The sequence below is a fragment of the Haliaeetus albicilla genome, chromosome 3, assembly GCF_947461875.1.
Source record: "Haliaeetus albicilla chromosome 3, bHalAlb1.1, whole genome shotgun sequence".
Taxonomy (NCBI): domain Eukaryota; kingdom Metazoa; phylum Chordata; class Aves; order Accipitriformes; family Accipitridae; genus Haliaeetus; species Haliaeetus albicilla.
In genome coordinates, this window is record NC_091485.1 from 56978489 (window position 1) to 57001815 (window position 23327).

At 37.8% G+C, this 23327-nt stretch overlaps 1 protein-coding gene across 15 annotated transcripts in view; it reads left to right on the forward strand.

The window, feature by feature from the left end:
• OXR1 (oxidation resistance 1) overlaps nucleotides 1–17004 on the forward strand; it is a 302655-nt gene extending 285651 nt beyond the window's left edge. For 12 of the 15 annotated variants that reach the window (XM_069779895.1, XM_069779893.1, XM_069779894.1 and 9 more), the window contains 6 exons: nucleotides 2662–2742; nucleotides 6140–6265; nucleotides 6992–7144; nucleotides 13470–13565; nucleotides 14138–14211; nucleotides 14994–17004. In XM_069779895.1, coding sequence (XP_069635996.1) covers nucleotides 2662–2742; nucleotides 6140–6265; nucleotides 6992–7144; nucleotides 13470–13565; nucleotides 14138–14211; nucleotides 14994–15129 — 666 coding nt within the window. In that variant the 3' untranslated portion in view covers nucleotides 15130–17004. The remainder of the gene's footprint in view (nucleotides 1–2661; nucleotides 2743–6139; nucleotides 6266–6991; nucleotides 7145–13469; nucleotides 13566–14137; nucleotides 14212–14993) is intronic. The other 3 variants (XM_069779896.1, XM_069779902.1, XM_069779901.1) reach the window with 1 other exon arrangement.
• The last annotated feature ends 6323 nt before the right edge of the window (nucleotides 17005–23327 follow it).

Here is a 23327-nt window from a genome sequence, read left to right on the forward strand (position 1 = left end):
TGCAGGTATTCCTAAAGCTGGGTGAAAAAACTAATGAAGTTCTGTGCGAAAGAATGAAAGCTCAAAGTGAAATCGAGGTAGAAAGTAGGTCCTGGAGTGATCAGGAGAACAAACAGCTGACGTAGGGGCAGGGAGGGAAGGGAAGAAAATCACTGGTTTATTTAGCTTGGTGAAATAGAATAGGGGATTAATATGACTACAAAGAAGGAAAATGAAGAAATCTTGATGGAAAAGGAAACAGCGTAAGCAGACTATGAATTAAACCAGGTTATAAAACAGAATAAACTTCTAACTAATGATACTACTAATATTTCAAAACAGCCCTCTCCAGCCTTGCAGGGACAAAATGCTAGCTGTTTTCAAGATACATCTCAAATCAATTCCTGAATGAAATTGTAGAAGGTAGTTGCCGGTAGGCTTAAACATAAATGACATTATGATTAATTGAGCTACGAATCTTGAAGTACATAATCTTGTCTACTGCAAAGCAAAAGTAAAGCATGTTGACCTAAACTGTAAGCATTTTATAGAAGGTCAGGTACAGTAGCTGAACTGTTGAGATGTTTTAATGTACTCATTTAAAGCCTAGTTCAGTGATGAGTGGATGACCTTGAGACGGTTTGTCTTGTGGTTTACTCACAGAATTTAGTATGGACTGCATGCTTAAAACAAGCACTGGTTTGAGAGGGTGGTTTCCTTGCCCTTAATTTTTCTGTTGATAGTTTGACATTCTATGACATGCTATTTATGATGTTTGCCATTGCATACCAATGGTCTGCCACTATGCAGGCTTTTGTTCACAAAACAGATGTAAAGTTGCGATGTGACAGTGTGCAATGGGTTCAGGATGCCAAGGAGCTATTATTGTGTACATACTTGGAAAAGTATTCCTGTTTCTCTTGGGTAAGAAATTTATCAGAACACCTTGTGCACGCTGTTCTGAGGATGCAGGCACCCCCACGGCATATGAAAAGGTGTGTCAGATCTTGATCACCCACCAAAAGGGTTAATCAGCAGTTCCCAGGTGTGGGACGGTGATAGAGTATGTGTTTGACAGGGTGAAGGCAAGATGGCATTGCCTATAAAACTGTCTCCATTCCGGTATGTGAAACAGCAACTATATAACAGTGTTGGGGATGATGAGTGTTTGGGTTTGGTGGGTTTTTTGGTTTTGGGGTTTTTTTGTTTAGGGCTTGTTTTGTTTTGTTTACAAGAATCTCCATAAGTAACCACACATTTATGGCCCATTTTAAGTTAACTCCTGCCTCTTGTGATAGGGGCTGAGCTTAAAGAAGCATCAAGGCTAAAGGGTCCTCACATTATTGCTTTTCAGGATTACATTCATAAGGTGCCGGTGGTGTGAACAATGTAATTTGCAATGAACTGTCATAGGAAATAAAAGGATAAAACTACACTATCACTTACATGCTTGGGTGGAATACTGTTAAAAGCTCTGTATATAGCTGCTTGACTCTGAGAATGCACAAAGCAATACAATTTACAACAATTTTCTTGATATTTTTAAGAGAACAGTAGAAAATGGTGGAAATAAATTGAGTGCTAGTAATTACTGATTATTCAGTAATAAAACTGGATGTCACAAGTATTCCTTTTTCCTTGCCTTGCAGTTGCATGGGGTAGAGTGAACCATCGCTGCTCAAGAGCCAGTCATGCATGACTGTGGGCTCTGTACTCAGGACAGTGGCGAGTATCTGGCCAAACTCCTTGTAGTAGGGGCAGGTAGATGGGGAGCTGCTGGACTTGTGGTTATCTTCCTTTGCACTGTGGTAGGCTCTAGAAGTTTTTAATACACTCTTACTACATGGGACATCCATTTAATCTCTCCACCAGCTGTTTTAAGCTGCTTTCATACAAATGATGATTTTGAGTTGTTCTCAAAATCACATTATTGGCTGTAGTTACATCAAAATGACTGTTGTAGTCCTTTAGCCAGCTTGTTGCACCAGAGCAGCATGTCCTAGAGCTTTCTGACTAAAGGCTTCCTGACTGTACACCTCCTGCCAAAGTAGAGGTGCCATTTGGAGTGAATGTGTTGGCAGATGAGCAGCTCCTGAAGCTTTGGAGGTGAATAGAAAGTCCAGGATAAAGACATTGTAAGGTAGTATTGGGGAGTTATTAAACTTTAGTCCTGCTACCTTGACTTTTAACTGTATCTTCACTGCCAGATAGAAGAGTCAGAACCTACTGAGAAGCCTGAGGTTTGCTTCTAGTCTTTATCCGGGAAAGCAAACCAGGTTCACAGGATTCATTAATCTGCGTGTAAAGAGTGTTTGAGAGGACTTTGTGTGGAAGAGTTTGAGTTAAGGCATGCAACTCAGATTGACTTCTAATTTAGCATCCTGATACTGGTAACTTTATGCACTCCTTTATCAGTTCTGTATTCATCCTAGAGCAGTGAGATATATCTGAATGCTAGTGCCATGAGTGTTTAATTTGTAATTTTGCTGTGTCTACTCATACGTCTAAAGTCACCTACATGTGCATTGTCCTTGCAGAAACAAACATCTTTTAGCACTTCTTGTTTGTTTGTTATCATTGCACATTTTACCTTCATAACTCTCCTCCCCTTTTTTTCTTTCTTACCTTTTTACTTTTCTTCAACTGTCAGTGGAATTATTGTCTTCCTGTCTCCATATTCAGGTAGTGTCAGTGGCTGAGTATCACCGCAGGATCGATGCTCTAAATAGCGAAGAACTGCGCACACTCTGCAGACGTCTCCAGGTGCCCTCTTCAGTAGTTTAAACCCCATCTCCAGATACTAAAACATCTTTCTTTGTAGTGTCTTTGTTCAGGGCAAGTCCCACACTCAGTGGGTTTGTCTCGTGCACTACAAGGATCCAGCAGAAAATTCCTCTGTTTTGGATCTATTTAATTGTGCAATGCTATGATGGAATCAGTAATTTTATGATGGAATTTTTACTTTCAAACAGGAATTTTCTGTCAGAATTTGAAAATTTGTTCTCGGTACTGCTTGTCTTGGAGTGATGTGTTTTAACTTCCACTTTAGACTGGTGTGTTGCATTAGGTGGAAGCTTTCCTAAAAAGAATGCAAACCAGGTGAAGAATCCTAATTTTGTTGCATGGGTGTTTAATTTTATATAGGAAACTTTCATCAAGAATCTCACAGTACTTGGCAAGTATGAAGCTTCACAGCTTCTGTGGAATAGGTAAGTATTTTTCCCATTATGCAAGCAGGTGACTGAGGCAGTTCGATACGGCAAAGGTCATACACATGGAGCTGATAACGGAACTGTCTGTTCCAAAAGCAATACTTCAAAAAGCAATACTTCAGATTTTTGAAGGTTTACTGATATGGACTTAAACTGGTATTTGCATTCTCTTTAGGTGTTTCTTAGTTCTTTGACAGTTATAAAATTGTTAGCTGCTGTGTACATCATACATAACTTACTGATGGAAGGCATAGCTCAGAACTCATTAGAAGTATTGAGTATTTTGTCTTCCTGTAGTAATTGGCTGCTGAAACTAAAACGTTTCAGTTCTGTTTTTTTACTTTGATCTTGGGGTTTTTTTCACCTGTTATGTAATTACACATAAGAAAACATTTTCTTAGCTCTTTTACTACTGTTTATTTAATAATCAGTAATTAATTGCTTTAAAATGTTTTGTAAGTAGTACAGTTACATAAAGCAATAATGAGTGTGAACCCAAAAGCTGCAGTTCTACTTCTATGGGAAAATAAGAAATTTTGCAAAAAAAATTTTCATTCCCACTTGAGAATAAAACAGTTCTCTTTCTGGCAAGTGGTCGTGGAGAATCCTTTTATTAGTATCCTGGAAGTGCAAGAGCTCTTTCCAAATACCTTTCACCTGGAATGCCCAAACTCAGGGTTTAGACTGACTTGAAAAACCTGGTGTGATGGGCTGGAGACTATAAACTGTCTTTTCTGAGGCCATGTAAGTGTTTGTGTGTAGACTGCATGGCCGTTACTAATCTCAGAAGCCCCTGGAATCTGACTACAGGTCAGTCTGCTCTGTCAAAGTTTAGTGGGAAATAAATTTGCAAGTTTCAAAACTACACTGCATTCTGTCAAACAGATAGCTTTGAACAGACACATCTTTGTCCACTTCTATAAAGCAGTGTTCTTCCTAGAAGAAAGTTGCTTTAGTGTAAGAATAATTTAAAAAGGCAGAAAAATCCAACAACAACAACAAAAAACAAACAAAAAACCCCCCCAAACCCAAAACCTCAACCCACTCCCCCCCTTCAATCCAAATTATTCATGTTTTGCATGGTGCACTTTAATCAGAATTAAAGAATAACAAAATGAATAAGCTTTCTGCTGTACACTTGAACAGTGCTGAACATTTATGGAGTTGAAGCAGTGGTATATGATGGATGGAAGGCATTTAAGGTGGAAAAGAGTTGGACTGCCAAATAACATGTTTTATAGATAGCACTCTATAATGCAGTCTGTAGGTCATCTTTCTGTACATGAAGCTGCATGGATGAATGCATATACTTTTTTTTTTGTTGTGATATGGAAATTAGTGCATAGTTTACATTGGAAATGCTTGTTACCCTCCATTGAAAAATGGAAGGCTTGAGCTTTTTGCTTGCTTGATACTTTCTTTAAGCGCACCTTTTCTTGAGTAAAGAATTAATATTGTAATTAAGTTACTGTATGAATATACTTTGATACTTCAACTTTATAAGCCTATTTTTAAGTAACAAGGAGTTTGAGGTAGTAACTTTTTCCATAATTCTTGTGGAGAGGAAAGGGATATCCTTTTTTTCAGCTCAGGTGGCTGTATTTGTTTAAATAGTCTTATCTGTATTTCAGAGTTTTCTTTGGTATGGGTTTTCTTTTGTTAACTAAGAAAGCTCTCTTCGCAAAAGCTTAGCAAAATTTATCTTGGTGGTATGTGAAATACCATAATCGTGTCCTGTATGTTTAGAGTATGAGGTAACTGGCAAACACTGGTTCTTATTCTGGAGTTGGCAGAGGGTTTTGGTAGGTATTTTCTTGAAATTCTCAGGATTCAGGCTTTAAATAATTTGGACAGTTTGACTTGCAGTAAAACTTGGTTCAGGCTGATAAATTATTCAGATGCAGTCATTCTTGTTAAGATTTTTTTCTTTAGTAAATCCCTCAACATTGTAATAAGTCTTGCTGCAGTGACTTAAGTTACTAACATCCTTCACTTTGTCCTACTCCTCTGTCAGACTTCACTACCCCCACAGCAAGTTTTAACTATCCCTGCAGCAAGAGTTATAGAAGGAAACCTTTTTGGGTCGCAGCTAGTCTAGTTCTCAACATGTGGCACTTTTGCTTGAAAGTGCCAATGAATGTGGACTGGGGTAAGAAGCTGTCATGAACTATGATACCTGATGAGGAGTTTTGTGGCCTTCTGCAGCCTCCACTAAACGGTGATCAATAGGGTATAGATATATGGGGCAGTTATTTTAAACTACTACAGGATCTTCATGCGTAGTGCATCTTTGCCAAACCCCAAAGCTCACTACGCAGCATAAGTATTACTGCTGCTTTCTCCTCCCCACCCACTCAATTCTTTTTTCTTTGATTCCCTTAAGTACTCCAGCAGATCAGCTTATGGAGCAGCAATATTCCTAGGGCTCCATTCAGATGCTTTACTCAATGTCCTTGACAGCAGTCTTTCCACATGTCTACTGTTTATGTGAAAGCTTTTACAAGTACTCTAAAAGAAACTACTGAGAAATGTCCATGTTAAAGTTTCAGTTCCTTTTCTGTCTGGGTTTTTTAATTACATTTAATGTAAACACTGTGTTAGTATTAAAATGCAAGCACTGTGTAAGCTGACCTCTGAAAAGCATTTGAAGTCCTTCAGCTGTATATGAGGACTCTTTTTTTTTTTTCTTTTCTTTATTTTTTTTTAGCATAAAACCATAGCTTTCTTCTGAGTAGGTGTCTGTGTAATTCATTGTTAGTATATAGTTGAGTACCAGCTTGCTATTGGATGCAGTGGAAATCTTGGTCAGATCAAATCTAATGGATTTCTTAACTTTTGAAGGAATTGTATAACAGTAAATCGGTAACTGCATGATTTTAAACCTGCAAAGTTTATCCTTCCTGCTAATAGAATTGTGAATACTTATTTTCTTGTTGTTCTTTTTGTAGATAACAACAAGAGAAGATATCAATTCAAAACAGGCAACAAATATCAAAACAGACCTGGAGCCTGAAGCATTCCGGCCAAATCTTAGCGATCCCAGTGAATTACTACAGCCAGAGCAAATTGAAAAGGTATTAACTTATATATGTCATTTTTTAGTATTGTACGTTAATGTATCACAAATGCTATGACCATAGTGTAAAACACATCAGTAAGAAGACCTTGTATGATATTAAATGCATAAGCACAACATAATTCATAGCTAAAATGTTGCTTTTTTTCTTAATATAACTTTGAATACACCATGACAACACTGGTCTGTGTCTCTGCCCTTATTTCATTCTTTCTTGAAAACAGCTTGGCTTTCACTGCAGTTCTTGCTGTCTAGTCCAAAGTCACCTCATTAAATGTGTTTATTGAAGGTTTGGATCAAGGCTGATCATGTTCAAAGGCACAGGAACAGGAGAGCAAGCATCCTTTACCATTCAGCTTGTTACCTGTTGACTTGAGTGATCTAGTTCTCCAGTACTGAGACATAATATTGTTATGCAAGAATAACTGTGGTTTTACTGTCTTTAGATAAATCTCTTAGAGACCTTACCAAACACATGTTCTTTGGTTGGTAAATCATTCTTCTCCTGCAGGTCACTGGTAGAGCTAGGAGAAGAAACCTGCTTGAGAGACTAGGGATAGAAAATATGCCTGTGAAACTTTACAGTTGGTCTGAAGTTTTAAACTAGCTTATAAGGCCACTTGTAGTTCAGAACAACATAATCAGCTTTCATTTATATGTAATATAGTCTTAAAAATAGTAAAAAGTGTATTAAATAAGAGGATGGTTGTTATCTTGTTAACAGCTCACAAAGTCTCTTCCACCACGGACCATTGGCTATCCATGGACTCTTGTCTACAGTACTGCAAAGCATGGCATGAGCTTGAAGACTTTGTATCGAACTATGCTGGGATTAGACACACCTGTGCTGTTGGTTATCAAGGACAGTGATGGACAGGTAGGAAAATGTTTGTGTGGAGGTAGGGGACCCATCAAAAAAGTGTTTGAGGAGCATAAAGGAATAGCTGACACTTTAGTCCATCATGGGAGACAAAATTGTGTGTATCAAGCTGGTTTTCCCCTTGGTAATTACGTAGATGCTTTTAAAAACATGTTTCACTGTCAAGCAATCCTCTGACATACTACATTTCTAGGAAATTCTTTACTGTCACAATGCATGAGTCTCGTAATACCCAATTACTGAATTTACTTTTAGTATTCTTTTTTAAATGCACTTAAAGCACAAGAAATAGTCTCTAAAACTTTCTGATTTGGGAAGATCTTGTTCAGTTGGAATGTCATTGCCAGCTGCAGCCAATGCTTCTGGGTACATTCTTTGGCTGCAGCCAACATCTCTCATTCGAGGGCTGCAGGATCTTTGCTGCATAATGAACTTTTGTTCCTTGAGTCTCTCTAGTTGTGCTCTATTCTCCTTTGACTGGGATATGAATTCCAGAAAGTGGATCACATCTCACCATTTGAATAGCAAACATCGTCTCTTGAATATTCTAATAGCAGGTGAAATTACAGGCAGCATGAGACTTTGATTCTTTCTTTCTGAAACTTCTGCACTCTGTCATGGAAGCAAGTTACCACTGTCATGAAGAATTGATAGAACCACTGCAAAATCTGTAGTATTTACTTCATTTATCTGTCCCACTTTGGTAACCAGTTTTTATTTTCAGGAAGCATGGGCTCATATCACCCCATATCATTCAGGGGGGCTGAAAACTGTAAATGAAGGGTATGTTTTCCTAATTCAAGTTACAGCTTGTTTTTTCCTTCTGTTTCCTGACTCAGGGATCCCTTAAAAAGAAAAATCCCTTCTAAATCTCTGCTAGTAGAGCACTCTTTCCCAGAAGTTCTTTAAAAGGGAACTTCACTTCATTTACTTTTTAATGTTGAAGATAAAAACTATTCAACAGACTTGAGATGTCTCAACAGATCCATCAGCCTCTTCAAATGTACTTTGGTAACTTCCCTTCTCTGATTTCCGTACTAACTTCTCAAGATTAATTTGTAAGATACCTACTTCCTAGTACCTGATTATCTGGCCCAGAAAGAAAACGTCCCTTTTCTGATAAGGGCTGTCTTTCCACCAACACGTAGTATTGTTCTGTTGCTGAAAGTATTCAGATGACCTTCCATATATGAATATCTCAACTTGCATTTTCAAAAAGTGTCATGGTTGCTGAACCAAAACAGGGAATTAATTCATAGACAAGTCAATTTTATTTTTTTTTTGTGACAAATCTCAACTTACAGGCTGATGCCCAGGAACATGTATGAAAGTGTTGCTTGGACTTTTGGGTCAAGTAGCCACTGAACTTATCTTTCACAGTGTATGCCAGATCTTACCTAGGTTGCACACAAGAGTGAGTGAAAACCATGTATATGCAGCAAGCAACATATGCTATAGAAGGAAAGGTTCAGACAAGTTTTACATGCTCAGTCCTTCACCAATGTAGTGAGAGTGTTGTTTTCAGTAGTTCTGTCTCTCAAGCTATTAACGATAAATGTCTATGGAAATTCAGTGTAGAGTTTTTCTCCTCTTGGTCATGGATCTACAATCATGAAAAGTAAGACAATGGTAGCCTACTATGCCCTTTGATGGTAATTAATCAGGGTTATCCATTTTTTAAGGAAGGTATTGATTTTTTGAAAGCGGTTAATTTGTCTTTAATATCTTGTAGCTTCCTGGCAGATAGTCCTATAAAACTGCTTTCCATGACTGAAAAAGAATATGAGTACTTTTATTAAAGGAGAGTGTATCCAGAAATAGTTTACTAGCAACTTGCTAAGATAAATACTATTTATGTCCTTCCAAAATGTGTTTTAAGAGAGACCGGGTGTCTTCATATTTTATGCTCCAAGATCACTGCCTGTTTTCTAAGCTATCTAGTCCAGAGAAGATCCCAAATGAGATTCAGCCTTTTTGAAGAATGACAGAATTATGACCAGATAGTTCCTTGCCATTTGCTGAGTGTACCTCCTCAGTCCTTTTTTGGCATTCTTTGTTCTGCCTGCTTTGTAGCTTCTATGTTTATGATAGATACTGGTTTTGTCTTATCCTCTGTTGAGGTACTTTTCCTTCAAACTAGAATTAATTTATTTCCTGGGCTATTTCCACTGAGACCCTGTTCTTTGATGTCCATGTTTATGAAGACAGCCTTTATCTGATGTTGACATTAAGTTGAGTAAGGAGCAAGTGTACCTTGTAACTTTTCATAATATGGTTTGTTAGAGGCTGCTAAGCCTCACCCTGGTGTTTTTTTTTCCCCAAATCTTCTCCAATCTTGATTTCTTTTTAAAATGAATTAGCAATTTTACTTCAAGGGCTGTAAAAAAAAAACCAAACAGCCAAAACACAGCTTTCACAAACTAAAGCTCTATTTGTGTAAAAGCTGAACATTGTCTAGTTGAAAGTTAGAATCTGAAGCCACCTAAATTGCCTGCTGTAGTCAATTCTAGGAGATCCTCTAATAAAGGTGCCCAAGAAATGTATAGCTATCTACATTACAGTTGTTATGGACATTCTATCTACTGGTAGGTGCTTCTGTTAGTGAAGATACCAAGCTCTGATGTCTACTCTGACAACCATTTAAAAAGAAATTAACACCTAATTCCTGAACATGAGTCACTAAACAAGTGGTGGTCTAGAAGTGAAATTAATGCAGTTAACCACCCCAAGGACTGTCTAGTTTTATAAGTCATTCTTCAGATTGTATTTTCAATGCTGCAAAAGTGTGAGACAGAACCTAGAACTTGGGAATTTTAGGTACTCACCCTAACAACTAGACACAAAAATCTAATCTCATGCAGAAACCCTATAGCCATCACTTCTCAAAGGACCGGTAATAAAGATCAGGTAAAAAATGAAATACTGTCTTGAAGTTTGAATTCTACTGTTGCAGAAAATATGCATGAAATCAGGGTTGGAGGTAATTGGTTTTGTGACACTGAAATAACCAAATAAAACCCTAAAAGAATGTCATGTTGCTAAACAACTCAATTGATAGAAACTTGAGGATTAGTATAATCAAATATCTAGTATCTAAGGTTTTGATATTTGGTCCATTGTCTTTGAAGGACAATGAACCAATAATTCTTAAAGTTCTGATGGAAGACCTGATTTACTAAAGAATTAAGTCATTAAAAGCCTTTAGCCAAAAATAAGTAAAACATGCATAGAAGAATCCCTATCCCAGCCTTTACTTACAGAGACTTCTGAGCAATACCCAAAGTACCAGTTTAGAATGATTGACTACTATCAGTCTAAAATGTGATCATCTAATCTGAGTCACTCTGTGAAGTCTTCTCACTTAAAACATATTTCAGCTGAGCCAAGCCTATTTTTAGAAAAAGGATTTTAGAATTAGTATACTTTCTAATAGGACAACTATTGCATCCGTTAATTTAAAACTGAAATCAAACAGCAGTTTTAACTGCCTTGTCTATAATGTAAGTTTTGAGTCTTTCACAAATTGTGGGGGAAGAGAACACTTTGCATGTCTTTGTAGCACTAGGCTAAATAAGTATGATTGGGTTTAAGCCAGCTGATTTTCCACAAATGTCAAATAACAATGTTCAGATCTACTTAATTCCTAATTTCATTTTCCTCTCCCCCTGCCCCACCCCATATTGTTGTTCTAATAAGCACTTCCTCACCTATCATGCCAGATGGACTTCACCTATCATGCCAGATGGACTTCTCTGATTTTTTTTTTTTTTAAACTATTGTTGCTGCTATTTGACTATATGATCATTTAATATTCTGTGTGCATGATTTACTGCAAATCCTGTGTTGGATGTTATACTTGGTCAGCTCTCACTTGGAACTTTCTCTGACCCATGAGGCCATCTAACTAGTAATGGGCTAAAAAAAGATAAGTGTAAAAAGCTGTAGGTCTTAACACTGGGGACTCATTTCAAGCCTACCTTAAAAAAAACCAAAAAACAAAAAAAACCCAACCAAAACACACAGGAAGAGAAAAAAAAAAAGGGCCAAACAAAAAAGCCTTCTGGAAAATAACAGGAAAACAAACATTTTTTCTTTAAAGTAGTCCTTCATTTTGGTCTGATTTGGTCTGGCTTCACCGGAAGGCAAAACATAAATGGTAATTTCTTTGTCTTTTAAGCCTATTCTTGTCACTTAGACGATGGGGTAACAGAGAAATGTCTTGCTAGTGTTTGATCCTATATGTTGAATTAAATAAATATCTGTGCAAAAAAAGGTTTGGGCTAGTTTTCTTGTGAGCTTGCATTAAAACAGAGGTACAGAAACTTGCATCTCAGTTCATGGAGCTTCAAGCTTTTAGACTGAATTTGCTGTTTAACAATGCATCTGAAACTGATAGAGTTCTCTGAAAGTGAGCACCTTTAGCTGACTGTGATACTTTATTTCATCACCTTATCAAGTAAGTTTAAAAATTCCTCTAGAGAATCAGATTTTAGAGTGTAAATGTTGGTCACTTGTATGCTCAAAGGTAATTCTCTTCACTTAAGTAAAGGAACAGTTTTACAGGAGTAAAGTATCTTGTCAGTTTAGTGATATTTTGTTCTTAAAAATACATAATATATAAAAATAAATTAGTAATAATATGAAGAAACTTCTGTAGTTATTAACGACTTAAAGGAAGTTCGGTACGTTAGTCCTACCTCTCTTCTCTGTAACAATGGGGTCTCAACAGTGACTTCTAAAATGTGCAGTACTACCTGCATCAAATTAATTTTGTTTGCTATTGTGTATACTTTTTTCACAGTTATTAAAAGTTTATTGCAAAAGATTAGTGTTTGAGTTCAACAAAAAGATTTCAAAACATCTGCTGTTGGCATGATTGTACTGTTAGACTTAACACACAGTCTGATGTGCATTATCAGGATAGTTGAAGAAAATTATCCCTGATATCCTTTAGAAGACTAGCATTTTTTTTTCTCATAACTAGTCAATGGAAGATTGTGTAGTGAGGGCAGGGGGGTATTTTGTTTCAGAACGAGCATATTTTTTCTTTGTGACTCTTCTTTCAGTCTTGCTATCTTCTATTTCAATTAGAAGTTTCTGAACAAGAAACTTTCTGGACCATATAAAATTCCTGAGAAATAAGGAATTTTCTAATAGTGGTTGTACTGAACTGGTAACTCAAAACTGAGCTGGGGCAGCCTTTATTAGATGCTTGATGGCTGTATATAATCCTTGAGTTCCTGATCTGGAGTTCATGCTCACCTAATTTTGTGTTTGTTAACAGCTACTATAGAGCTCAACGTGGGAAGGAATGCTTGGAACACCTACCTATGGCCAAGGAGTTTCTTAGGATGGGCAGAAGAAAATAGTTTCTACTTTATATCCTGAACATAATCCATGTCAGGACACTAGCTTTAATGTCTTGCTCTCATCAGTCCCATGCTTCTCAAACTCACTATTTAATGTGAACAAAACCACAGAAACTTCATTTTGTCTTTTTTCTTTCTCATACAGACAAATAAGAGGGTGCTAATGGAGTGCTTTAGTACTTGCATCTACTCTGCTCTTGCAGATGTTGAAACCAGCTTCTTGCTAACAACAGAAATACTGATTTGGGGAGCGTTGTACTTCATGGGGTACAGTTGATTTTGCATAATTGTGTGGGGGTAGGGGGTGGTTCTAGTTCCAGAGGAATTGATACTACTTTTAATCAGACTTAAAAACCCAATAATCCATCCTTAGACCTTTTTAACTACTGTTGTAGTAGTCTTATTCCTGAATATTATAAATACTTTTACTATGCGGCAAAGGCTTAGTTAAAATCTGTCTCTGTTGTAAGACAGGTAAATAGTGCTTACCTGTTATATGGATTGGAATTAATAGATTACATGAAAAATAACAACTCAGTTACAGCTAGGAACTTGCTGAAAATAACCTGGTTAAAGCAGAAGAGGAGGTACGTATGAAGGAGCAGAACCATTCGATCTGAAATTTTAAAAATATGTACATTGTTTCTGAGAATTTCCTGAGTTTAGTTTTTATCCCTTTGATTTTTTTTTTTTACTGTGTTAATTTTTTATTGAGAGAGAGTCCTCTTACCGTTTTGTTTTTTTGGTTTTTTTTTTAATTGTACCACAAAGCACCATACCAAATCTCAGTCTATGCACTTGGAACTGTGATACTGCGTAAGGCTTATCCTGTAGTGAATTCCAAATCTGGCAATGTTTACAACCTGATTTGTTTATCTGTTACTATCATTAGAGATTCTCAGATGCTGTGTAGTTTTTCTTAAGTATTTTCTCTTGCACATTTTTACTTACAGGTTTTTGGTGCACTAGCATCTGAACCATTTAAAGTGAGCGATGGCTTTTATGGCACTGGGGAGACCTTCATGTTTACTTTTTCTCCAGATTTTGAGGTAAGTAGTAGTAACTTTGTATGCTTTTGCTTTTTCCCCACACATGCATTATCTTAAAATACTTACTGAATAAATCTAACAGTAAATAATCTGAAAAATTCTAGGAGGTGGCCCCAAAAATGTCATCATACTAGTTTTTCCACGGAATCTGTAAGTGCACAGTAAATTGGTAGTGTTTGCATAGTGGAAAACATACTCAACCTGACTGTTTCATTGTACTGAAGATTTTTCTACTAGTCTAATTTCTGCCAGGTGTCTGTCTGAAAATTCACAAACTATATCCTTTTAAAGGGCATATCATCTAACCTAAGCATATTTTCTTGGTATTTTTCATTATGTGGAAGTTTCAGTGCTCAAAGGAGACCTATTTTGGAATGGTCTTATTTTAAATAGTATAAAACAGAGAATTTTTATCTGCATATATCTGTTCCCTGAATTTTCTGTGTAAACTTGGTGACTTCATTAAATTGGCCTCTAGCCATCCATAGTCTGTCTTTACTGATGTTTAGTTTCCCTTCCGCCCAAATAAAAAGCTTTAACTTGCTAGTCAGTTTTGTTTGGTTTTTTATTAGGTTTTCAAATGGACAGGAGACAACATGTTCTTCATTAAAGGAGACATGGACTCCCTTGCTTTTGGTGGAGGAGGGTAAGTCATAATTTCTTTTTGTCATTAGAGTCTGTTGAAAGCGTGTGTGTCTGCACACCTTTGAAAAGAAAGTTTGGAATTTATTTCAGTTTGATAGCTCAGGGCTCAACAGTTACTGGCCAAGAAAGATTTAGTATGTCAGGTATTAGGCTTCCTATGTGGAGGAAACTTAAACAGGAGGTTTGTCTTCAGCATAGTGTGGCATCAAGTTTCAGCCCTGCAAGGTTATGATGCCTTGCGTTCTTTACTTGCATGTGTGTCTTGGTATATTCAGAATGGACACAAGATACTATGATTGTGAAGGTATGTAAATATGAAAATTATATGTAACTAGAAGAGGCTTGAATTGAAACCGTACCATCCCAAGATATGCCAGTGTCTTCAGAAATTATACATTGTCTCACCCGTTTCTCCCCCCCTCCCCCCGCCATGCAAGTGCATAAGCTTCTAGGATGTTTCCCTTGTTTGTTATCTGCATTCTCCTCTCATGTAAGAGTACTGTTACACCTTTTTCTTAATACAAATGGAAGGGGCTGAAAACTGAGGAATTCTGGTTAGCTTTTTATTTCAGAATATCTGAAAGAAGGATATTCGCAAATTAATAATAACTAGTAAAAAAAAAAATTGTTGCAGCTTCAAATTTATCAACAGCTATAAGGTACTTGTGTTGAAAAAGAATTCTATAATTCCTCCTCGTTCCTGAATTCTGAATGAAAAATGCATTCATAAGGTTAATGCTTACTCCCTCAGCCTTTTGCTTTAATACATTGTCTGTCTTGCAGAGGGGAGTTTGCTCTTTGGCTCGATGGTGATCTCTACCATGGAAGAAGTCATTCATGTAAAACATTTGGGAATCATACACTTTCTAAGAGAGAAGACTTCATTATTCAAGACATAGAAATATGGGCTTTTGAATGAGTATTTAACTACTTCTACAGGGTATTGTCCCAAACCTGACATGAATCAGTGCAGCTCAAAAATCCCTAGGAGCAATATAATGCACCATTTTACCTTTCTGATTTTTTTGGTAAGGTTTTTTTTTTAGTTATTATTTTTAAATAGCAGACTTTTTTTCAAGCTCTCACATCTGTAATATACTGTCCTACTTTTTCTAAGCTGTAGACACTTTTACAAAATGGGACATGTGGACTGAAAATTAACATTAGTTACTTTGAGCCTTGCAGCCTACAAAATTTTCGTATATTTATTACAGTTGCCTCCCAGGTTTCCCACACACACCTTTCTGCAATCCTGCTAGGGGGCTGCTTCATTGAATATAAGTTATTATTTTTGTATTCAAATTACGTCTATGAATGAAGTTGCCCTCTGTGAACCTATATAAGAAGAAAGCTGCGTGTGGGTATTTGGCAGCAGTACTGCAGAGATTGGTCTGGACCAATGATGGGTTAATTCATATGGTGCCACAAATAGATGAGAAGCCTAGCATTCCTTCTTAACACATACCAGTACGCAGATGGTGAAGTTAGAAGATATCCAAAGTCAACAGTGCCACTTGTCTTGTTTATTGTTCATGTTTAGAAAAAAGTCTGTTAATATGTGTTCTAGCTGCATGCTGATTGTATTAAAGAGTGTTTTGCACATGCTGTTAATGGTCTGCAGGTTTGGGACAAATACTGACAATATTGAGCTACATGGCAAGGACTTATAAAATAGCAAGGGAAGGTAAGACTGTGATAGTTCCACAAAATTAAAAGGCTAAAGCAAGCAAAACTTGGTGAACAACTTGTAGCTATAGTAGGGCATTAAAAGTACAGAAACAGATGCATCTTTCTTCAACATAAAGTATCAGATATATACTGTTATACTGTTGTAGCCGTGTAGCACATCAACTCCAAGAATATAGCTTATTCCTGTCCAAAGAAAAAAATAGTTGTGATGTTTTTGAGTGGGTCTATGTTGTAAATTTACAGTTAGCACCAGCTCTGATTAAAATGAGATAATGTACTATAGGTAGACAATATTGTAATTCAGTAGACTTGTGGAATATGCAAACTTACTGTCATGTGACCTCAAAAAAAATGACAGGCTAGAATACAGTTCCAGTAGCTCTTGTCCACTTTTGTAGGAAAATTGATAAGCCATTGTGGCAATAACAGCTCAACAAAACTGTTTGTTTCAAAGCTTTTATTCTATGTTCTGGAAAAAAAAAAAAAAAACCAAACAAACAAAAAAAAAATTGCTGTTAAGTGTGACAGTGACTGACTTTGTGCTGAAATTTCAGCTATTTCAGATGAACATTGTATATTATCTTGTAAATTAATGTTTAAAGTAGTTTTGTTATTATAGAAAAGTGTCGATTGACGGGTTGCTTATAGCACTTTAAATTATTCTAGAAATGGAATAAAAGCCAAATGGGTTGGCTTAAGTAGATGTAGTTGTATATTATTTCAAAATATTTACATCTCTGGAAAGTTCTAAAAACTTATTTGAAGACAGCTTACTGCTATGGTAATGAGAAAGGGCAGATGTTTCATCTATAATATGCTAATGCTCAATATGAATAGAAATACAGGGCTTTGTTTCCTGTCTCTATGTATAGCTCTTTATCCTTACTAGAACTTAGTACAATGTGTAGACTGAATGTTTACAAAATAAGGAATTGTAAATAAATTGAAATGGCTTTTCTCCCCTTTGGTCTTCCACAGCAGTATTATTGTCTTTGTGGAGTTAAGACTGATTATTACAACAACAAAAAAATCCTGTAATGGATTTTAAGTACTCTAAGGTCACAGTGATGTATAGCAAATAAATCTAAATATATGTAAAAATAAATTTGAGTTGGAGTTTATTTGGAAGTTGGAATTTACTTAGAAGCACAAATGCATATTATTGCTGTTCATTTAATAACTGTACTGAATATATAGGATGCATTTGCTCATCCTTTTTGGAATTTTTGGTTTTTGAAAACCCAGTGGGAAGTGGTGAAAGTGAAATATGCTGTCTTCAGCCATTTTCAAGGGGGGGGGAAGCATCTTGAATTAATGGGTTTTGTCACCAAGGGTAATCTAAGTACTTAGTCTCTATGCGAAGCTCATATTGCAAATAAAGCCTGGTTTAGATTTAAAATTCTACCGTGAAGAATTTTATAAACAATTATACTTTGAGGAATTATATAAAACCAGAAAATATTCAGTAGGTGAATGTCTCTGAGTATTGGACCAGTCTTGGAAGGGCACATGGGGAAAAAAAAGTGGAAATCAAGAACAGTATAGTAAGCAGTACAGTAGCAATCACACTTGTATAAATGCTAAATTAGTTAAGGAACAGAAAGACATTTGAGTTAAAGTATAAATGACTGTAGTAACACTTAGTGAGGTGACTAGCTGTGTAAAGGGTCTACAGGGAGTAATGCGTGTCTGTTAATGAAAGACCGTGAACTTTGTTAACCAAAGGTATGGTTTAACTTCTGTATGACACACATAAAAGACTGTATAGATGAGATCAAAGGCACTGTCTTGATGTACCTCCTGCCTTCAATTCAGTATGAATTTTCTGCAGTATAATTCCTTTCCATCTTTCCTGGCAAGGTTTGCTTTTATGATTGTAAAGAGTTGAGGTTTGACATATGCTGACGACTTTATGAGCTACATTTTGGTGCCAGAAGACTGTGTCTCAGCATACAGTACTCAGATGTATTCATTGACTAACTTGATGTTTTGCTCAGATACCTAGGATTCTTACCACATCAGCTTTCAGCTCTAAATCCTATCTATGTTAATTACTGCTTTTGTATAATCTGCAAAAAGACGTTATTTCTCACGTATGGCTTGTGCTTGCATCCTCCTGCTCACCTATGTGTACTACGTTAGGTATTTTTTATGGGAGTGAGCATGTCTGCATAAAATCCAATCTTTGAAGAGGAATAAAAACATTTACTACTCACTCAATTTCAAATTAAAAAAATAATCTTGATTTGGATACTTCCCAGTATTCCTTATTCAGGACTTGAATCTTAAATCTCACTTTTATGTTCTTCCTTTGTAAATGAACACATGCCATCAGGGAGTTTTACTATTGTCACAGCAATGGGGAGCTCAGTTAAGGGAAAATCCTCTACTCTTTCCCCCCTTAAGAGTACATGCTCCTGCAAAATGAAATAGAGCTACACTGTGGTACTGGAGCAGAGAGAGTCCAGCTGAGGGAATGGTGTACACTTAGTGTAGTATGTACAAACCAAAGTGGTCCTGCTAGCTCTCCCACTGCAGTATCACCAATGTCAGGTCTGTTTAAGCTCTGCTTTCTGCTGTCCTGCTTATCTGACAAGCTTTGTAATCTTGTTGAGTTTCTGTTGTAATAATTATGCTGCTAGTAGTACACATACTGTTGAACACACTTTCAGTGTGCCCTGTGGTGACAGGAGTGACTGCAGTTGAGGTGTTGGTGTGGTGCAGTGTATACATAGCACCTGAAGTAGTTATGGCAGTAGGGCTTGCCAATATTTGTTCTGTGATCAGTGATGATTGAACATCTCGCCACAAATGTTATACTTTCCGCTACAGCTAATTTTATTTCGGTAGGCTTCCCTCGTTTTAAAAATGAGCTGTAGTACTGAACCCTGGCTGTGCAGAAACATTTTAAAGAAGGAATTGCTGCTGTGGAGGAGGGAGCTGATTTCCAGTGGGTGGGATATACATCCAGTGGACCATCTACTTGCTTCAAGCCACTGCAGCAACTGTTGTAAGACTTGAAAAATACAAAGGTGTGAAAGTCAAATTTATTTCTTCTGATACAAATTCCATGCTGTCACTTACGCATGAAAGCTACATTGAGAATATGGAAAGTGTCTCTTCTTCTGTAGGAACTATGAGGTACATGTTTTTTGATACCAAGGAAGGAACTTTGCTTTCCTAGAAAACTACACAACCCTTGCAAGAGCAACAGAAGCCTCAGACAGGAAAATGAGAGATCTGTTAATTATCAGAAGGAAATCTGTTTCAAATAAAACATTTTGGGGGGTGAATACCGTATTTAAGAAAATAATGTGCCACTGTAAGTTACCATTAACTAAGAGTTGCTCATTCTTTATCTCAAAGGTTAAGGGCTTTCTCTTTGAAGCAATTCAATAATAGGAAAGCAGGTCTTAAATAAAAACTATGAAGACTGCTTTAATCATCAGGTTTTGACCTTTATCGTCTTACTAATTTAAGTAGAATATTTAAATTTGGCAGAGGTCACGCTAGTTTCACAGGAATGTAACAGTTACAATATAGTAGGAGAATTAGACTGGATAATTTATGGAGTACTTTTGTTCAGTTGTTTTTTAATTCAGATTTATTTTCTCCAACTACTCTACAGGGATAAATTTGTCACATATCTTTATGTAAAAAAATGTTATAAAACATGTAACCTACATGAAACACTTCCACACATTATAAGTCATATCAGTGTTTAATATTTCTCTTACCCAAAACCTGTAAATACTTTTCACAGTTTAGAAGGCTTTGCATGGTACTGCCTACTCAAAGGTAAATGATGGAGGACAGTATGAGACAAATCATTAGTCATATCACTTGTGGTTTTCTTATCCAACTGGAAATAAAATATTTTGAGTGGAAAAATGGAAAAAGAGGGGGAGGGGTGCTTCATAAAGTTTTTTGACATTGCATTGGGATGGCTATGGGAGGCTTAAGAAGGTATCTGCAGTGAGCTATAGATTTATGATGTCTAGTAGTGATTACATTGTTACACAGTTGACCTGTAAGGAATTAAAGGCAAAGAGAGATTTGAAGAGAGCTCGTGAGCTTGAAGGCTAGTCTTTTTTTCCCTCAAATATCAATTGATCTAATGTTACCTTTCTCTAAACTTATAATCTTGGTTTTATCCTATATGGTAAGTCTAAATGCACATATATCTGGGTATTCCAATATGCAAGAAGACATTGTTTCTATAAATATATTAGCAACAAAAGGAGGGCTAAGGAGAATCCCCATCCTTTATTGGATGCAGGGGGAAACATGGTGACAAAGGATGAGGAAAAGGCTGAGGTACTTAATGCCTTCTTTGCCTCAGTCTTTAATGGTAAGACCAGTTGAACTCTGGGTACCCAGACAGCTGGAAGATGGGGATGGGGAGCAGAATGAAGCCCTCATAATCCAAGGGGAAATTGTTAGCAGCCTGCTACACCACTTAGACACACAAAAGTCTATGGGGCTGGGTGGGATCCACCCAAGGGTGCTGAGGGAGCTGGCAGAAGGGCTCACCAAGCCACTTTGCATCATTTATCAGCAGTCTTGGCTAACGGGGGGGGTCCCAGTTGATTGGAAGTTAGCAAATGTGATGCCCATCTACAAGAAGACCTGGAAGGAGGATCCAGGGAACTACAGGCCTGTCAGCCTGACCTCGGTGCTGGGGAAGGTTATGGAGCAGATCATATTGAGTGCCATCACATGGCACATACAGGACAAGCAGGCGATCAGGCCCAGTCAGCATGGGTTTATGAGAGGCAGGTCCTGCTTGACTAACCTGATCTTCTTCTATGACAAGGTGACCTGCTTAGTGGATGAGGGAAAGGCTGTGGATGTTGTCTACCAAGACTTTAGTAAAGCCTTTGACACTGTTTTGCACAGCATTCTCCTGGAGAAACTGGCTGCTCACGGCTTGGACGAGCATACTCTTCGCTGGGTGAAAAACTGGCTGGATGGCCGAGCCCGAAGAGTTGTGGTGAACAGAGTTAAATCCAGTTGGCGGGCAGTCACCACTGGTGTTCCCCAGGGCTCAGTTTTGGGGCCAGTTCTGTTTAATATCTTTATCAATGATCCAGGTGAGGGGATTGAGTGCACCCTCAGTAAGTTTGCAGACGACACCAAGTTGGGCAGGAGTGTTGATCTGTTTGAGGGAAGGAAGGCTCTACAGAGGGATCTGAACAGACCAGATTGATGGGCCAAGGCCAATTTTATGTGATTTAACAAGGCCAAGTGCCGGGTCCTGCACTTTGGTCACAACAACCCCATGCAGTGCTACAGGCTTGGGGAAGAGTGGCTGGAAAGCTGCCTGATGGAAAAGGACCTGGGTGTGTTGGTTGACAGCCGGCTGAATATGAGCCAGCAGTGTGCCCAGGGGGCCAAGAAGGCCGACAGCATCCTGGCTTGTATCAGACATAGTGTGGCCAGCAAGACTAGGGAAGTGATTGTTCCCCTGTACTGGGCACTGGTGAGGCCGTACCTTGGTACTGTGTTCAGTTTTGGGCCCCTCACTACAGGAAAGACATTGAGTTGCTGGAACTTGTCCAGAGAAGGGCAACCAAGTTGGTGAGGGGCCTGGAGCACAAGTCGTATGAGGAGCGGCTGAGGGAGCTGGGGCTGTTTACTCTGGAGAAGAGGAGGCTGAGGGGAGACCTCATCGCTCTCTACAACTACCTCAAAGGGGGTTGTAGTGAGGTGGGTGCTGGTCTCTTCTGTCAGGTGGCTGGAGATAGGACAAGAGGAAATGGCCTCAAGTTGGGGCAAGGGAGATTTAGGTTGGATATTAGGAGAAATTTCTTCACTGAAGTGGTTATCAAGCATTGAAACAGGCTGCCCAGGGAAGTGGTGTAGTCACCATCCCTGGAGGTATTTAAAAGATGTATGGATGTGGTGCTTAGGGACATGGTTTAGTGGTGGACTCTGCAGTGCTAGGTTAACAGTTGGACTCAATGATCTTAAAGGTCTTTTCCAACCTAAATGATTCTATTCTGTCAGCTAAATGAATTGTTGAGATTCAAGAGGTAGAGTGCCAGTGGTTACAGAATTTCAGTTCTCTCTGCTATGTTCCATAAAGGAGAAAATGGGAAGGTTCCCCATCTCCTCTTGTCACTGAATTACAGTTCAGCTGAGAAGTTTGACCTGCAGCTTAGTCTGTCCTTGCCTCTCTTGCCCCAGTATTAGTATATGCATTATATGAAACTTAAAATGTAGTCTTGTCCACAATGACTTCTGGTGAGCATACAGGAGCCTACAGAAAAGTCAAATGTCAATAATGTGTTGCTCACAAATGTTTAAGTGGATGAAACTTTTATGAACCTCAGCATTAACTTAGGTGCAGATACGCCTAAATTTCAGTGAGTCAGGAGCAATTGTTGCCTCCAAAGTAAATGCTCAGCTTGCCGTCATGAACCTGGAGGAAGATGTTTGCATTTGAGAATGCTAGCAGTTTATTCAGTCCAAATCAGGTGTCTGCCTCCCTGCATCGTATGGGGCAAGAGCAGTAAAACGTCAGAGCTAAATCTGCTTGCAATCCAGTCAGCCCAGCCTTTTTTGTTAGTAGGCATGCAACAAGGCAGAGATGGCTCTCATGTGAATGAAAATTGTTGGCAACAATTGCTGCCTTCTTTTCGTGTAGTGATTTCTTCATTAGAAGCAGTGCTTAGCGAGTAGAAGAGGCACTCCACACTTCCATGTTGCTATCGAACAGGTAGGAAGAAGTGGAAAAATTTAATTTACTCTGCAGTTTCTACACGCTACTTTGCTGCCTCAAGACCTAAGCCCGGAAGGTTTTTTTTGATTCCTACTTCAGCAGTACATGCCTAGTTGTATTCCAGATGTTTCCTTGAAAGTGAAGTAGTAGATGGCATAGATTTCATATCAAACCACAAGCTCTCATTATGTGCTGTAAACAGGCATAATATTGAAATGCACCTCTTAGTGGTATACTGCAGTGTGAGTGTTTCAATTCAAAAATATATCACTCCTACTGTCTCGGGTCAGCAAATGAAAGTAGATGTATATGATTCCTCATACAATGGTGAGGTGCTCTTGGGCTTTAAGTCACACATGAACATAACACTGAAAACAACATCTGTGGTGAACTGTATCTCTGCTGTGTTGTCCTGTGGTAAGACGAGAGTTCTTGTGAGCAGAAATACATAATTCACTTAACACTTATGTGCCTTTAGTGTGTATTCTTTGTACAGGTATTTTGTATAAGGACTATTTCATTTCCATGTACTCTGAAATCTTGTTCTGGTGCTTTGGACAGAGAAATCTTCACAGGGAAATATTTTAACTGCCTGTTAAAAGGAGAATGTACTTATATTTTGAAAAAACTTATTGATGTTTTATTTCACAGAATATGCATGTGTATTTCTTCTCTAGTGTGTGGGAGGAATAACCCAAAAAATA